Source organism: Lissotriton vulgaris, chromosome 7 (genome assembly GCF_964263255.1).
Source record: "Lissotriton vulgaris chromosome 7, aLisVul1.2, whole genome shotgun sequence".
NCBI classification, from domain to species: domain Eukaryota; kingdom Metazoa; phylum Chordata; class Amphibia; order Caudata; family Salamandridae; genus Lissotriton; species Lissotriton vulgaris.
The window spans coordinates 290,461,650-290,477,827 of record NC_141695.1 but is presented as its reverse complement, the minus strand read 5'-3'; the positions used below and the strand labels follow the sequence as shown (position 1 = coordinate 290,477,827).

At 42.9% G+C, this 16,178-nt stretch overlaps 1 protein-coding gene across 2 annotated transcripts in view; it reads right to left on the bottom strand.

Moving 5' to 3' along the window:
- Window positions 1-2,118: 2,118 nt before the first annotated feature.
- LOC147701407 (myelin-associated glycoprotein-like) overlaps window positions 2,119-16,178 on the bottom strand; it is a 252,844-nt gene continuing 238,784 nt past the window's right edge. Inside the window, exon 10 of one of the 2 annotated variants that reach the window (XM_086930086.1) lies at window positions 2,119-4,684. In XM_086930086.1, the coding sequence (XP_086786212.1) occupies window positions 4,523-4,684 (162 nt within the window). In that variant the 3' untranslated portion in view covers window positions 2,119-4,522. The remainder of the gene's footprint in view (window positions 4,685-16,178) is intronic. The other variant, XM_086930087.1, reaches the window with a different exon arrangement.

Sequence of the window (16,178 nt, the reverse complement as noted above, 5' to 3'; positions counted from 1 at the left end):
CGATGCAGAACTAGGAATACAAGTAAGTAACATTCCCCTCTGTGTCAAGCTGATCAGGTGTGAAAGACCCCCCTGCCCCCTCCTCCGCATCGACCTGTGAGTCCTGCATTTTTGGAAGAAACTGTCTGAAACTACAAAATGCTTGAAAGTGAAATGCAAGTGGTATGTGTGGCACTTTACAATTAAATAAAAATGTAACTATTGATAATGTACATTTTGGTGATGAAAAACTAGTTTCTATATAAACGTGATATTACAAAGGTATACAAATGTAGCTGTAATGTTCTAAAGAAGGTAGTACTGCCGCACAATACAAGTGTATTTTAATTTTCATAAGCATTCATTTTAGGAACAGAATTCTTAACTAAACGGAAAATGTTGAAAGCACAGCATGTCATTCTATTTAAGTTATTTTACGCATATCTAACTTTTTAATTCCCCAATCAGACAATTTGAAATGCTGTTGAATTTATTGAGAAACAAGCATACACCTTGATGGAGAATGCAAAATGAATAATGAACACACAAAAACCAATGGCTAATTCTGAGAAGCAATCACTAGACATGAATTGACTTTGTAGAATAAATCTTTATTTCTTTGACAGGTAAAGTGATGTTAACGCATAGGAAACATTACTCATATATTGAGGGAGTGCGATCTGTCCCACATCCCCCATAAATGCCAGTCACGCAACAGCCCCCCACTTGCTAACAGGGGCTTGGGGACTTTGGAAGATGTGTCTACCAAATTCAGCATTTCAATGGAAGCCATCCAGATACCCAGTCCAACAGGGGAAATATGAGCGCAGGCAATGTTTGCCCTCAAAGTACTGCAACGAGGTAATAGATCTTTGTAAGCACACACATACTTTATATGGAAAACAAGAAGCTTAAAAACCAATGATAGTAGAGTACAGATAAATAAATAAATACACAATAGACGCACCATAGTCATCGTTTTTAATGAACAAGTTGACTATTATAAAGGATTTGAACATGCAATACCTTCCTTTTAGAGTGCAGTTAGGTTTGTCACCTGGTTTGATGGCCTTGAATGCGAGGATCTCCGATTAATCCATGTTATTCTATGCCGTGGAATTGCTATTACCAGGCAATCTGGGCAGGCAAATAATCGGATTAAGTTTTTAGGGAATAATAAGGGGAATTGATGTTTCTGCCCTGGTTCCTGCATGTTTTCTCTTAACTATCACACGGACCATCTCAGCTTTCGGCAGCCAAAATATGTGTGAAAAACCAAAACTTGTAATTGCGTTGGGTCCAATAAATCCAGTTACTGTGCCCATAGAAATGTAAAGGCCAGTGGCAATGAAGCCCTTTGTCGTATTCACTCCATGTTTCCCGCCCTGTGTTTTTTCTTTCATAAATCATTATATTCAGGTATTTTAGTTTGCTGATATCAATGAACTGAGCCAAAACCACAAACCTAAAAATGCACAGATGTTGTAATCGAACTTTGAGGACTGTTGCAATGTGTCCTTGTTGAACTTAAGTCACATTTACCCTTATATGTAGTGCTATAGCTCCTCTTTTGGAGTGCAGTTAGGTGTGTGTCCTCACTCCTTATCAAGATACCATGGGGCCCATTTATCAAGACTTTGAACCAAAGTTTTGCAAAGTTCAATGGGTAATACTTGAGCATTACAGTGTTTGACGCAAAGACATATCAACAAAGATAAAACAAATAACACTTCCTTGTACTCAGTTGTATGTATGAGTAGCCCATCCGATCCAGTTTTTTGTTGCATGCTGGGATTTGCAGTCCTCTTTAACCCATTATAAAACCAGGACTTGGAGTCCCAGAATTCAGAGAAATGTCTTGGACTGGGAGATGTATTCATGCTTACAACTAGGAAACTTGAGAGCACTGGGTTACTAGCTGACTACATATCATCAGGGAGACGCACTCCAGTACATGCTTTCTTTTTAAAACCATTCTAATCTTGACTGGTTGAATTGGGGTTTTCAAGAACTAAAACTTTCGGAAGTCATTAGGTTGTCAACTGAGGATTGAAATATGGGGTCCCTAGTAATGTGCAGCCGTATAGTTAACGTTATGTATGCCTCGTGTCTTAAAAAAATAAATAAATATATATATATATATATATATATATATATATATATATACATCTATGGAAATCTGCAAGTGGAAGCACTACTGACCAAATTAAGGTCCTGAAATCCAAAGGGTTAGTAAAATGCCAGCATATTCTTTCCAGTTCGGAGTTGGCATTTCCCAGTACATCACGGAAGTTGTAGTCTTGATGCTTTTTTGGCCTAATTAACTGAAGACAGTGATTTGCAAAATTAAAGTCCAAGACAGGACTTGTGGCATCCTTCTGACATCAATGGCCCTGGCAATCCTATTCTCAATAAGCAACCTCATCAGAAAGGGGTCCTCTTGTGAACTAGGACATAACAATTGGTGGCGTACAATGATGGCGCCCGAGGGCTGCACAAGACCATATTTTCGTGGAGTTCCGAATGAGATAAGTTGTACCCAATTAATATAAATGTGAATAATTCACAAAGGGATTGCCAATTCTGAAAATGTGGCATGCATGTTCCTTTGAAGAAGCAATGTGAACACTTCTTTAAACTTAACTAGACATCGAAGAAAGGCATAATTGGAGTAAGAGAAATTATTTAGCTACCACTGTGTCAAAAAAATGGAGTCTTCCAATTTTATGATCATTGTGCTTTAATTTAATAAAATGTATGTTTAAAAACTGATATCGAAAATAAATCTCAATAGGTAATCGCTGTGAAATATTTTTGAGTTTTAACTTTGTTTCTTCAATATTTTGGGACAGATTGGCCTCCATACTTGTCTGCCTATACCACGAGTGTGGATTAAAGTGTGTTTATTTTAGGCAAGTAAATGCATTTTTATCACGCACAACAGCGAAAAGCTCATTATATGCACACATAAAGTGATATTACAATGAACAAGACGGTAATACAAAGGAAATGTGTGAATAAAGGAAATATCAAGTGATTTCTAGCGTTAAATTGAGCCTTGTGTTTGTGTCTAGTTGATTCGGCAAGATGTCAAGGAACTCGAGCTTAGAGGAAGTGAGGCAAAAACAGAGAGAATGACTAATGAACAATACGCCATGAAAGCTCCGTTCTGATTGGTTATATTTCTGGTTCATGCGTATACTTTATTCTGGTCAAAAAGTAACAACAGGATTAGGAAATACAGGTATCTTTATATGTCTTCAGTAGATTGGAGTAGCGGGGGACACAAAATATGTAGATCTAGGTCATTACCCCTCAGAGCATGAACGAAGGCAGAGGCAAGATGGGACTAGCAAGCATTCCTTGCACAGTTTTCTGAAAACCGTGAGAGCAGGACTTAAACATAATGCACTGATAATACTGTGAGAAAATGCTCACGCTTGGAATCCGATGGAAACATCGCACTGTAGCTTTGTCCATACATCATAGAACCTAGAAATGATTCAACTTCACCCTGAACTATTCCAAGTAAGCATGACCTCAAGCATCTGCAACACACTTTATGTTCTTTGTTGGATATCTCTATGCGGAATGTGTTTGTCTAGATATGGATCTCCAGCTCACTGAAAGATCTGCCTAAGGGTGGGCTCCCCTCCATAGCATCTGAAACAAGATGCAAAATAGTGGTGATCCCAGTGGTTAGCTCAAGCATCTACCTCAAAAAAGGCAAAGTACTAGTAGAAAGAGGGTCCTTCTGTTGACTGGTGTTAGTATCAACCATTTGAAAATGAGCATGCTTCACTTAAAGAAGTATCTAATTATTGCTTTAGTATTTAAGTATATTGTCTTCGACCGCCAGTGCCCATGCTTTCACGGCTTTTGTGATTCTGGTTAGAGAGAAAGGTACGGCAGAACAGTTCTCCTGTTGGTGACTAGGTTAATTTTATCTCAGTATTACTACAACAGCCATGAAATTGGAGCATCCCTGTTAAGCATTATATCAACAAGACATTCCGTTCGAGCTTTAACAAGCTTATAACAAGGTTTAACACAATAGGAATATGAGTAGCTTATACAGATGAGTCTTCTCATAGAATTTCCGTACTCGACAAAAGTCCGGCGCCATTATAGACTGCAGTTTTACTCAGAAAACGGATATCTCAAAAAACTTCTTAGAAAATGGCTCACTACAGTACCAGAAGACAAAACAGTGCATTACACACTAACTAGAACTTGGAATGGATAACATGAATTTGAAACACCAATCAGCTGTCAATTTTAGAGATGTTCAGAATCAACTCAAATAAAGAATTGTGATTATGGTGGAGAAGAAATCTCTACGGGAGCACACAAAGCTTCAATTCTTAAAATTTACACAGTCTTTAAGGGGAAAGCATACATCTGCAGAAATGACCTTTTTCAATATTTTTGAAATCTAAGTCAAGAGTCTCTGGCTTTGCTGTTCTTGGTTTTCACCTTGAAGATGCTCTTCACAGGTAGTGGAGTGAGAGTGGGATTATCACAGGTTCGCTTGGCTGCACGCTCACTTCACACGGATCTCTGCGTATTCTGCGATTTCTTGCGACGGAGTGTAATTGTCCTTCACACGTAGCCTTGAGAAATCAATGTTTGCATAGTCAACATCCAGCTCCATTGGGTCCTTGTGTTTGTTCAGCAGCATCTTCTCAGCAACACTTAGAAACTCCTTCAGGAAGCAAAATACAGACATATTAGAAGCAGTTCAAGGTGTTCATGTCTGCATATTCCACTCCTGCTATTGGATAGGAGTTTCAACATTACACTTTGAAGTAGCCACGTGTTGCTGATATATTTCTATGATCAAAACTGAAATAGAAGAGTGCTGGGAGGCTTTCATACTTCACTTACTTACACCTCTGTTGTACCTCCAAGTATCTTGCTCCTATAAAACCTTTCTGACTTCCTACCGGCATCTTGTATACATCATCAATCAGTAAACGCAACTGTAACGCTTTGCATCTTGCATTGGTACTCTGTTCTCTGCAAAGTGTCGGGCTGCTTTCCAAGACAAATTCGACTCTTGAGACAGATGACAAATGGTGAGAGAAAAGTAGTAACCTTTTTTCAACTCTGCAAAAAGGGCTCTGCTCTTCAGTACTCTAAGCAACTCAGGAGTTGGCCTAACGGCTAGGGCAGTCGACCTTGAAGCTGGGGGGCATATTATCAAGACCTGCTGTAAAATTTTCGCCAGCAGGAAATTGCCGTTAAAACGGCGATAATGGGCTTGATAATATGCCCTTGTGAATTCCCATAGCAGCCCAGGTTAACACCAGAACCTGGGCTGCTATGGGAATTCACAAGGACATTATCAAGCCCATTATCGCTGTTTTAGCAGCAGTTTAGCAGTTTCCTGCTGCTAAAGCGGCAATAATTTTATCGCAGGTCTTGATAATATGCCCCCAGGTTCGAGTCTCGGCAATGACAAAACATGGTCGTGTTCCCAAAAACCTACGCCAACAAAATTGCAACATAGAACAGCACAAAAATGGATATAACACCTCTACTTCACAGTGTTCAGTGGTGCTCAAAACAGAAAGGGTGTGGTTACAAAAAGCTAACCATTCATGTGCTGTGCCCCTGATGTAGTAGAATACAGAGGGTTATTATAATGCTGACCAGTGATTTCAACAGGATATTAAAAGTGTTGTGCCCTATGCCACCTCTTACTTAACGACCACAAGAGCACTTTCCATGCAGAGATGAGACTAGAGGTGGTTGTGTGCGCTAGAAAGTTCAATATTAAATGGGAGCTGCTCATCAGCCTCTGTGCAAGGAGTATTAATTCAGGCACCCATCATGATTCTTAAGTTTAGTGGTAGCTTGATAGTGTGTGAATTAGCATGTTTCATCTTGTGTGGCACTTCTCAATGTTTAAGGGAGGTGTTAGGTGTGGTGTAATAACCTGAAGATCAAGCTTGGTAAGTATCAAGTTGGAGATGTCACAACTGGGCAAATGCGTGAAGGAAAGCAGAGTCTTTCTTGGGGACAAGCGTTTCTGACACAATGCAAACTTATGGTGGGATGATGTGTAGGAGGTTGTCAGAAGGAGAGAGCCTGTGGCGCAATGGTGGGACCAAGGGCATCAGATTTTACTTTCTTGCTGTATATATGCTGTATCCTGAGTGAGTGTGCTGCCTGAGTGAGTGATGTTGCAGCGACAACGATGTTCTGGATGTTGTGCTTCAGCGTTCAGTGTGCCATGGGAGTTTGTGGACTGTAGACTACAGGAGAAAGCTGCCAACTATTTGTGGGGCTCCTTGTTACTCATCATCCAGTCTGGAATAAAGTGCAGTCTGGAAGTCACTTTATTCCACTAGTAAGATGAAGGAGGTGGAAAGAAGCCTGCTTGGATTGACAAGGAGCGGGAGAGCTAATGGGCTAACCCTGTATTCCTCAGAACTTGGGTAAATAATCAGTGTGAGCACAAGTGGTTCTGTCAGAGTAATTTCAAACAATATTTATATCATTATAAAGAGTGCATCAATCGTTTTCTCCAAACTGTTTCATATCGAATACATTAAACAATGATGACCAGGCTCAATGATTATTTGCCGTCTTCATTTAAACAATATACAATATTTTCTATATCATACAAATATTTTCAAGGAATACTTTTCAGAGTCGGAATGTGCAGGTGTAATAGTGATAAAGTGCTTGTGTAGTGCAGAAACCGTGCTAAACAATAATCCTCTAATACATTTTTTTTAATTTCCTCATCATGATACCTGGCTACGATCCATTTGCCAATATTCATCTAACGGCGGGCAATAACATGAACTGTAGCCCGACCAGATGCTAGTAGTCCAAGTGCTGGTCATTTCAGCGTTGACTGGCCCCATACCAGTGACAGGAATACTCAATTTTGGCAAAGATTTTCTATCCACAATGTTTGCATAAAGTATGATATGTTGAGGCTGACAATGACCATGACCATTGGGAATGATAGCTAGCTGCATTATCACCGGCCATGAATCGGTAGTGACTTCAGAGAGCCATACACTTTGTGGATCTAAGGAATGGATAGTCATTTTGAAAAGAGATGAGATAGAATGTAACATATCTCCTGATGTGTCAGGAATATCAGTTTAGGAAAAGGATTATACCCAAACTTTGAGCCCTAAAGAAGGGGTTGGGTATACCGCGAAACACATGTTGGCTGAGGCTGCTTATCTGCATAATGCTAAAATTGATTTGATGATTTTGGTTTTAACTAAATCTGGATCTGGGCCATGAACAGCACTAATCAAGAGCAGGATTTTTTTTATGTCAAACAATGCTCATTTTGGATGTAATAATGTTTACGAGTGAGAAAATTCTGATATTATAATAGGATGTTTTCACATTTTTATATTTGTACTCCTTCTAAATATAAATTTGAGTAAAAACTGCATGTATGAATACGGACTGAGCTCCCTGCACATTTTGAATTGATTACATTTAAACAGATTTGTGTTTAGTTCTGTTTATGTTATCTAGAATATTTGTTGCACGGATCGGGCCCCGGGAAAAGACCTGTACAGAGGAACAACTGTATGGGTAATGGAGGGACATAATACTCGCGACAAAATGGTCAGAAATAATTACATGAGTGTTAGCATAGGGTTAAAATGATAAGTCATTTACTATGAAGATGTGTAGACCAAGTAATGACAATGTAACAGTCTTTGCAGTAATCCAGACCAGGCTGTCGAGTGGTTTCTGACAATGCACGACACCCGAACCTAAGGAGGTGACTGCGTTGGTAAGATCAGAGGCCAGGAGGTGCAATGTAAGATGAACACGTTAGGTAAGGTTGGAGGCAGATCCAACTTTTACCTTGTTCCTCCCATGTTTTTGCTTTGGACATCCAGAATTTAAATCTTTGCCACGGCTGAGGGATGCTAAACATATTCAGACACTTGCTCTGTTTAGAATAGGCATTTTTATTGTAAAATTGCCATAGCTGTCTATCTAGGATGGTAACTTTCTATCTACGGGATCCCTGTGATACAGAATAGAGCTATGAACAGTATGAGTGATAGGCATGATTGTCCCAGTGTTAGGTTTGAAAAACCCATTCCTGTTATGCTCTCATTTCATGTTATATTAGGTTAGCAGTGTGTGGCTAAATAGACACCATGTGTATTCACGTTATGAAACCCACTGAGTTATCCATGTAACGTGCAAGCTTAAGTTAACGAGTGTGACTCAATTTTGTATTTGGTAATCCCTATTACGCTGCTTAGGCTGTGCCTGAACTAGGCCTCATTATTCGCATTGCTTGCCTCAGCAGAACAGTGTATTTCTTTATTATTTTCTCTTGTATTCAAGGCTGCTTCTCGACATGCTAATGAATAGGCCATTCTGCCCTCGCATACCTACCCGAGTGTGCAGTTCTTCCCACGTTAGGAGACACTGAGACTCAGCGTGGTAACCTTGAGTAACCATGAGCATGTACCCAACTGGCAGGTGCTAGCCCATTCTTCTAAGCCTCCGTTATTCATGTTCAGCCCAGGCTGGTAACTTTCCACTGTGGGCATGGATGGAGGCTCTTGGGAAGAATGATTATGTATTGCAGACTGTTGGGGGTCAGTCCCTCTGCAGACATCTTAGGGTGCAGGTCAGATTGGACTCCTCTGCAGAGTATTGCTAATAAAAGCCTGTTTGTATTCTCTACTGTCTGACCGACTCTTCATTACTTGGGAAGGCATAGCAGGTGGTTGTTAATAACCGAAGTGGCCCCTAAGGGCCACTTCCTTCACCAGCTGCTTTGAAAAATAGCATGCGATTTTAGATCGATCAATTTTGGATGCGATTTACATAACTGTCACACAACGCAGAACAGTGTCCAAAGAGGCTGCGCTGCATTTCATGACAGGAAGAGAGCAGGAAAGAGCCTTATCTACTAAAATATAACACTATTTTGCTGTTACCCTAACTCTGGTGCCCAATCAGGTTCCCGAAAACCACACACGTTTGCTCTGTAGTGCAAAGATGTCTGCGTGAGTGTAGCATAGGTTTTGTACTTGAAGGATACCCAACCAGTGGAAAATACTCTGCCAAGAGAAACTTACAAAAAGTTTTCCACTTTGGATGTTTGCTGTAAAGCACAGCACTCATGCAAAGTTGGAAAACTTAGGAGAAATGAAAGCATTTCTGCAGTTTAATGGTTGCTTCAAAATGGTGTTATTGTTTGGTGTAAAACACGGTCTAATTTTTGTCAGTAGATGGGGTTTGAGTCAAAACGCCCATGTAACCACCCATGATTTTTTAAGCAAAACCCCATCTACTAGCAACAGTAATGCAAAGCCATGCTTTACACTATTTTGTGCTGTTTTGAGGCAACATTCCAGTGCAAAACAAGTTTTATCCTGGAAAGTAAATCCCCAAAAACATTTTGTGCAGGTTTGCGTTACTTTTGGGACACAACCCCAACGCTGAATGTTTGTAAATATGGACCAGCATGTGTTCCTTACAGCCACTACTACAGGACATATTTTCTACTGCACAAAATGTAAAATGGTATTGAATTGGATACCTCTGGAAATGGCAAAATCAAATTGACAGTATGTAGGTAACCGGCATGCAATGTTTAGCTGAGCTGAACTTTTTCAACTCCTAAAAATGATTTCCTTTCAAAAAAAGAACCAACATGAATTAGGATTCAATATTTGAACTCTTTACTTAAAAATATTACTTTAAACACTATGTCTTTTTTACAAACACATACCCACAGTAAGAGACTAAAAATGCCTCTTGTGCCTTTCTTAATAACCCACGTATAGTCTTTCTTCTGACTAGTTTGGTCTTCCTTTAAATGAACTGGAAATGCTAACTGACTCGAACCAGGCCCCCAGATGGTAGAGTCAGCACAAGTCGGGCTACGTCTGCGCAACAGGTAGAAGATGAACTACCTCGAGATGACTGGACTAAAAACCGTAACGTATAACAAGATCTTTTTGTAACTACTATGCACAATGTCGTTTGTTTAGCAGGAACCTAATCCCCGGGCCGCCCGATGCTGAGCAAACAATAAAAGAAAAAGGTATGCGATAACAGGGCTTTGCGGAGAAGGGCTTGCCATGTGCGCGTTGTGGGCCAAACATTATCGGCAATAACATGATTCAAATGGGGATATTGACTAAGGCGTGCATGCTTTTTTAGCACTGTATTTAACGATATACATTCCCTAATCATGCGTCCATTCCTTAATGCGATGTGACGTTTGGAGACACGACATGCAGTGCGCGGCATGCCGAGTGTCTTAGCTAAAAGGCTGGACAAGGGGCACATACGAGGCGAGTAAGACACAGGCCGAAAAATAGAATAATAAATGAATCCATTTATGGATAATTGGCTCAGTTAGTCAATAATGAGGTCAGAGAGGAACACGCAATACCGGCATTTATCGAACCTGATCACACTGTTTAATTGGCTTTCCCTCCACACATAACTATGAAATGAAATGAAATGAAAAGAATCTTGTATCGCGCAACTAAGCCCGAAGGCATCAAGGCGCCTCTAGAGAAGATTAAAATAGGAAAACACACAGATACACAGCTCAATTGGGCACAAAAGAGGCCATGTGTATACATTACGAGCAAAGGTAGTATCAACAAGCAGAAGCCCTAGAGTTACATCAATATATCGCAATACTTGGGGAATACTCCACGGACAATAAAATGGTATCCGTTTATGAGTATCGCTTGATCAGACAGCTAAACCCAAATCGTTTTTTTTCACAAGTGTTTATTTAATTACTCAGGAAATATGCCTTAACCACTAAAGAACAAAGAGAGATTCATTGCCAAAATGGGACTGAGTGAGAATGTTGTCATTTGTAAAAGAATTGCCATTTATTAGTTACTTCATTATTCATTTACGTGGACAGCACCTAATTCTGGAGAATGCGCAAATGACGTTCTCCTTACATGTTTGTTTGTCTTGTTTCCTTCCTCTAATCTACAGGTACTATTCGACCTTATAAACTTCGGTTGAACACACTGTGACCTAATTTAGACACTGACATCACAAGGTCTCTATCACTACTTTCTCTAGGTCCTGAAGAAAGTCCACCTGACCCGCTTGGGCATTTAACAGTGCTGAAACATGTCGACCTTTTTATGGACATTTGATAGTGCGGGAGACTCCAAATCTCTCTTCCTACGCACAAAACTATTTTTTAAAGAAGCCCAAACCCAGCCCTATTAAAAATTCCCACTTATCTGGCTATATGAGCTTTTTGACCAATTTTTCCATCTACACTGTTATCCACCATCACTGATCACTACTGCACAAACCAGTGGTTTACCTCTGGGTGGAAGAAGCATGAGGACTAACCCTATGATGATGCTGTCACGTTTTTAAGAAATAGACGGACAATCAAGATATATCGCCACCCCAGCCTCTGTACATGAATGAGGGTTTTTTATCGGTACATTATACAAAATCTAACAAACCCTGGTTACTCAGGACAAGTGATCCATTCCCCCATTGATTCTTTGACAATACAAATAAGGAAGCTGAATGGATTGCAACCTCTTCCTTCTCCCCCCCTTCTGATTTATTACAGTATGTAGGTAACAACAGCTGAAAAAACAGTGGCACATCTACATGTCTGTTACTTATTTCCCTCATGACAGCTATAAAATATGGCATACATTCCTAGGGTTGGATTGGGATCAAAATTCGGCCCACGCACCCCCAAAAAAAAGTGGCCCATATTTGTGTATTGACTTTCCACAAAACACTGCTTCAGGGGTGGGGGGGGGGCATATTTTATTAACTTCACTTAGATGAAAAAAATGCACAAATTAGTTCACACTGCTGAGCTACATATGAATGCAAGTGAGAGCACTTCTGCTCAAGCCCCCTGCCCCGCTCAATCAGCATACATTAATGGGCCGCCTAGCGAGAGAAAGGCAGTGATACCTCCACCCATCTGCCTCTAGAAAGGCCACTCAGGCACCCACTGGTGGCATCCTACAGCACAGCCTCCCACCAAGCTGCCGAATAAAAGCAGCCCACAGCTAGAACTCGGCTACCGACCCTTCGGCCATTTCCTGAGTGCCCGTGTTACCAATAAGACCCTGTACATTCTGCTTGAATTCAGCTTCAGTCCATTTCAGAATATAGAAATTTCTCTCTGCAACATTTCTCTCTTTCCCGTCTTTTAAAAATCACTTCAAAGGATGGTCACATAATTCCCAAGATGAGTGGGAAGGAACCTTGGGACAAGTCAATGATCACAGTTGTGGGTGAACAGAAACAACAATACCTTTCCTTAATCACAGGAGACTACAGGATGTCTCAGTGGAGACCTCGCCTGTGTGACAGGTTATGGGAGGAGATATTATTTTGAATCTCAGGGGACTGACCTGGAAGAACCAGGGCTGGAGTTAGCAGGCAAGACAGGATTATACACAGCTGCGAAGGGTAATCACTATTTTTTATTTTTTTTGTGCATGGCATTGTGTTGATGCCACACCCATACCTAACAGGAAAAAGGCATCCCGTGGCTACTTAGAATTGGGGATACAACTAGGCCTTTTCCCCCAGCCTGTCTGGTTGAAGTTTGAGGCGACACTGTGACCTCCTACTCAACATATAATGCACTGTACAGACTTTGTCGTACCACAGTGGGCTGCGTTGAACCTTATTCTTTGCATTGCTGCGGCATCCTTATGGAGATGATAAAGTCCAGGCAGGCTCTACTTTTATGTCTGCTGGAGATTTGCTGTCTCTGCTCGCTGCTGTGGGTTTGAATGCTGTAAATACAATAAGTGCTTCTGGCTAAAGATTCTACAATACTGTCAGTTATGCTTTATATTCCTATAAAAGGCCAATTCTACAATGTTTTTGCAGGAAAATGTTTGGACCTGCCCATTTACTTGAAGTGACCTGCTCCATTAACAATAGAGCAAGACTACAAGCTACCAAGGCTCTGTCTATCTTTTATGTTTAAAGCATTTTATTGAGACATTCACAACTGAAAAAAAACAGTTGTCACAAGGAGTTAGTGCTTATGGTACAACCATATAGGAGCGCAGCCAGCGCGTGAAAGCTCTGCAAACGTAATGTCCATCCAAGTGTGACGCCTGGTGTGTATGCTGCAACAATAACTTCAAAAATAAACAAATCCCCTCAGAGCTCCCCCTTCCCTTCCCAACCCCTCGAACCCCCCCTCTCCCCTCCCGTCCAGTGCTAAAGTCGCCCTCCCACATCACCCCTCCTAAGCCGCCCCTCCTGCTCATAATCCTGGACTCATTGGTTATCTGAATCCGCTTGTGAAGTCAATCTCAACAATCGAAGATATCGGGGGCATGTAAGTTCTTTAAATTCCTTAACAAGTAGCGAGTGAAACGGCTGCCACAGGTCATTAAACTGCTCCACCTCTCCCGCCACCATAAGCGACAACTTCTCCATCCCCAGGACATGCCACAATCTATGCAGCCAATCCGTAGTAGAGGGAAGTGTGGTGGTGCACCAGTGAATGAGTATATTTTGAACTGCAGAGCCCAGTGCTATCGCAATCTGCCTCCCTCTATGAGACCTCAGAGGGTACATTAGCCCATTGGGTAAGCCCAACAATACATATGCAGGGAAGCGAGGCAGTTCAATGTCAAAGTTTGAGTCAATCTCATCTAAGACCTCCTTCTAATAGGGGCACAGTAGGGGGCAGTCCCATAAAACATGTGTGAGTGTGCCTATCTGCCCACAAGCCCGCCAACAAGTGTTCTCGATGTTACGATTCATTTCATGCAATCTCTCAGGTGTGTAATACCAATATGTGGATACTTTAGTAAACGTTTCTGTAAGCCCAGTGTGGTACGCAGAGTGTCGTGATCGGTAGGAAATGTGGTCCCACTCTGTGTGACTTAAGGCCCTCCCCAGTTCTTGTTCCCAGCATTCCCTACCCGGGTTGTAAAGATGAGAGGAGGAAGACTGCAAGAATTTATATAGATCTGAAATGAGTTTCGTGTCTGAGGTGCGTGTCACAAACCATTTCTCATAAGGCAGGAGTTTCCTGTCCACCGATTCGCGTACCTGCGGCTGCGGCGCCCAGTGGCGCACCTGCATATATCGCATCCTTTCCATCTCGGGCAATTGATATTCCCTCCTGAAATCTGGAAACAGAATGACGCTGTCCTGGGTATGCACGTGAAATAGCGCTATGCATCCCGCAGCTCACCAGCGCGCAAAGGCCCCAGGTTCCATCCCGGGATGAAAATCCGGGTTTTTTACCAATGGTGTGAATGGCGAGGGGAAGGTAGTGAGATCAGGCATCGCATTAGTGGGGTCCCACACTCTAATCGGGACCCGTGTGATAAAAGACGCGTATAAGTTGGGGGGACGGTGAGCCCTACGTAAGAAGGGCATCTCCTGGAGAGTCCGGCCCGCGACCGCCTGGTCTTGAAAAAGCCAGTGTTTATCAGACTCCCACTTGCTCCACTCCACCAAATAGTGCAATTGTGCCGCCTGGAAATATTTGCGTAAGTCTGGTACGTCCAGTCCCCCAGCCTCAGGGGTCAGTGTGGACAGGGCCCTCTTGAGCCTGGGTTTGCGACCCTGCCAGATGAAGCGTGCCAGGTCCGCCTGAGTCTGTTGGATCCATCCTTTTGGGGGCTGGAGCGGCAGAGCCCGGAACAGGTATAGCGCCTGTGGCAGGATGGTCATCTTCACTGCGGCTATCCTGCCTAGCCAGGACAGTGTGCCCCTGTTCCAACGACCTAGTTCCTCCTTTATTTTCTTTCCCAAGGCGGCGTAGTTAGCGGTCACCATGGCGGGTAGGGTGGGTGCCAGTAGTATGCCCAGGTAGGGCACCAGGTCTTTAGATCAGTGCATGGGGAAGCGGTCCTGCAAGTCGGTTCTAGTGGCAGCAGTCAACGAAACGTCGAGGGCCGCCGACTTCCCCATATTCATTTTGAAGCCTGCGACAGCAGCAAAGGTCTCTACCTCAGCGACACATGCGGAAGTGCCCTCCTTGGATCAGCCAGTGTCAATATAATGTCGTCTGCGTAGAGGCTAATGGTGTGTGTATACCTCCCCATCCATATTCCATTCGCATTCGGGTTTTGGCGTATCCTTTGGGCAAGGGGCTCCATATAGAGTGCAAAAAGTAGCGGGGACAATGGGCACCCCTGTCTGGTGCCCCTCTCTATCGCAAACATTTGGGTGCTGCAGCCATTCACCCGCACCACAGCAGACGGGAATCTGTAGCAATTGAATACTAGAGTGCGAAATTTCTCCCCTATGCCCACTTTCGATAGGACCCTCTCCAAATATGGCCAATGTACCCGGTCAAAGGCCTTCTCCGCGTCAACAGCCAGCAGCATTCTCTCCCCGGGTATCCGGGAGGCCTTCTCTAGGATATGAACCACTCTCTTGGTATTGTCCACCATTTGCCTCCCGGGGACAAACCCTGCCTGATCTGGGTCCACCAGTCCCGGTAGATGAAGTGCCAAACTGGCCGCAAGGATCCCAGTATACAACTTGAGATCGATATTCAAAAGAGAGATCGGTCTGTAAGAGCTGCATTGAGTCCGGTCCTTCCCTGGTTTAGGGATGACCGATACTGTTGCTCGGAGTAGATCTGGAGGGATAGCCCCAGGAGTGGAGAATGAGTTAAAGAGGCGTGTAAGGATCGGCGCTAGCAGGGAGCAAAACGTTTTATAGAAAAGTGATGTGTAGCCTTCCGGGCCCGGAGCCTTCCCGTGTTTGAGCTTGGAGATGGCAGTAATCAATCACCTCTTCAACTCGAATGTCTCTTTCAAGGTGCTCTGTTTGTTCTGGAGTGAGAGAGGGTATGTCAGCCGAGTTCAAATAATCTGCTTCTGCCTGTGCCGACGGGGGTTCGCCCGTGTATAGGTCAGCATAGAATCGTCGGAAACCCTCCGCTATCTGGCTGTCCTCCGTAGCTGTCTCCCCAGCGGAGATCGAAAGCTGCTTTACCAAATGTCTTTGATGCGCCACTCGGAGCTTGTTCGCTAGAAGCCTGCCGCATTTATCGCCGCCCGTGTAATACGCGTGCTTCAAGCGTAATGCAGCATATTCCGCTCTGTCCATATCTAAGACTGACAAGAGTTTCCTCGCTGCCTTAAGTTGCTTCCAGATTCTGGGGGCTCCCGTCCTCTGGTGTACCTGTTCCAGCTCGCGCACCTTACGGGGGAGTTCGTCCCGCT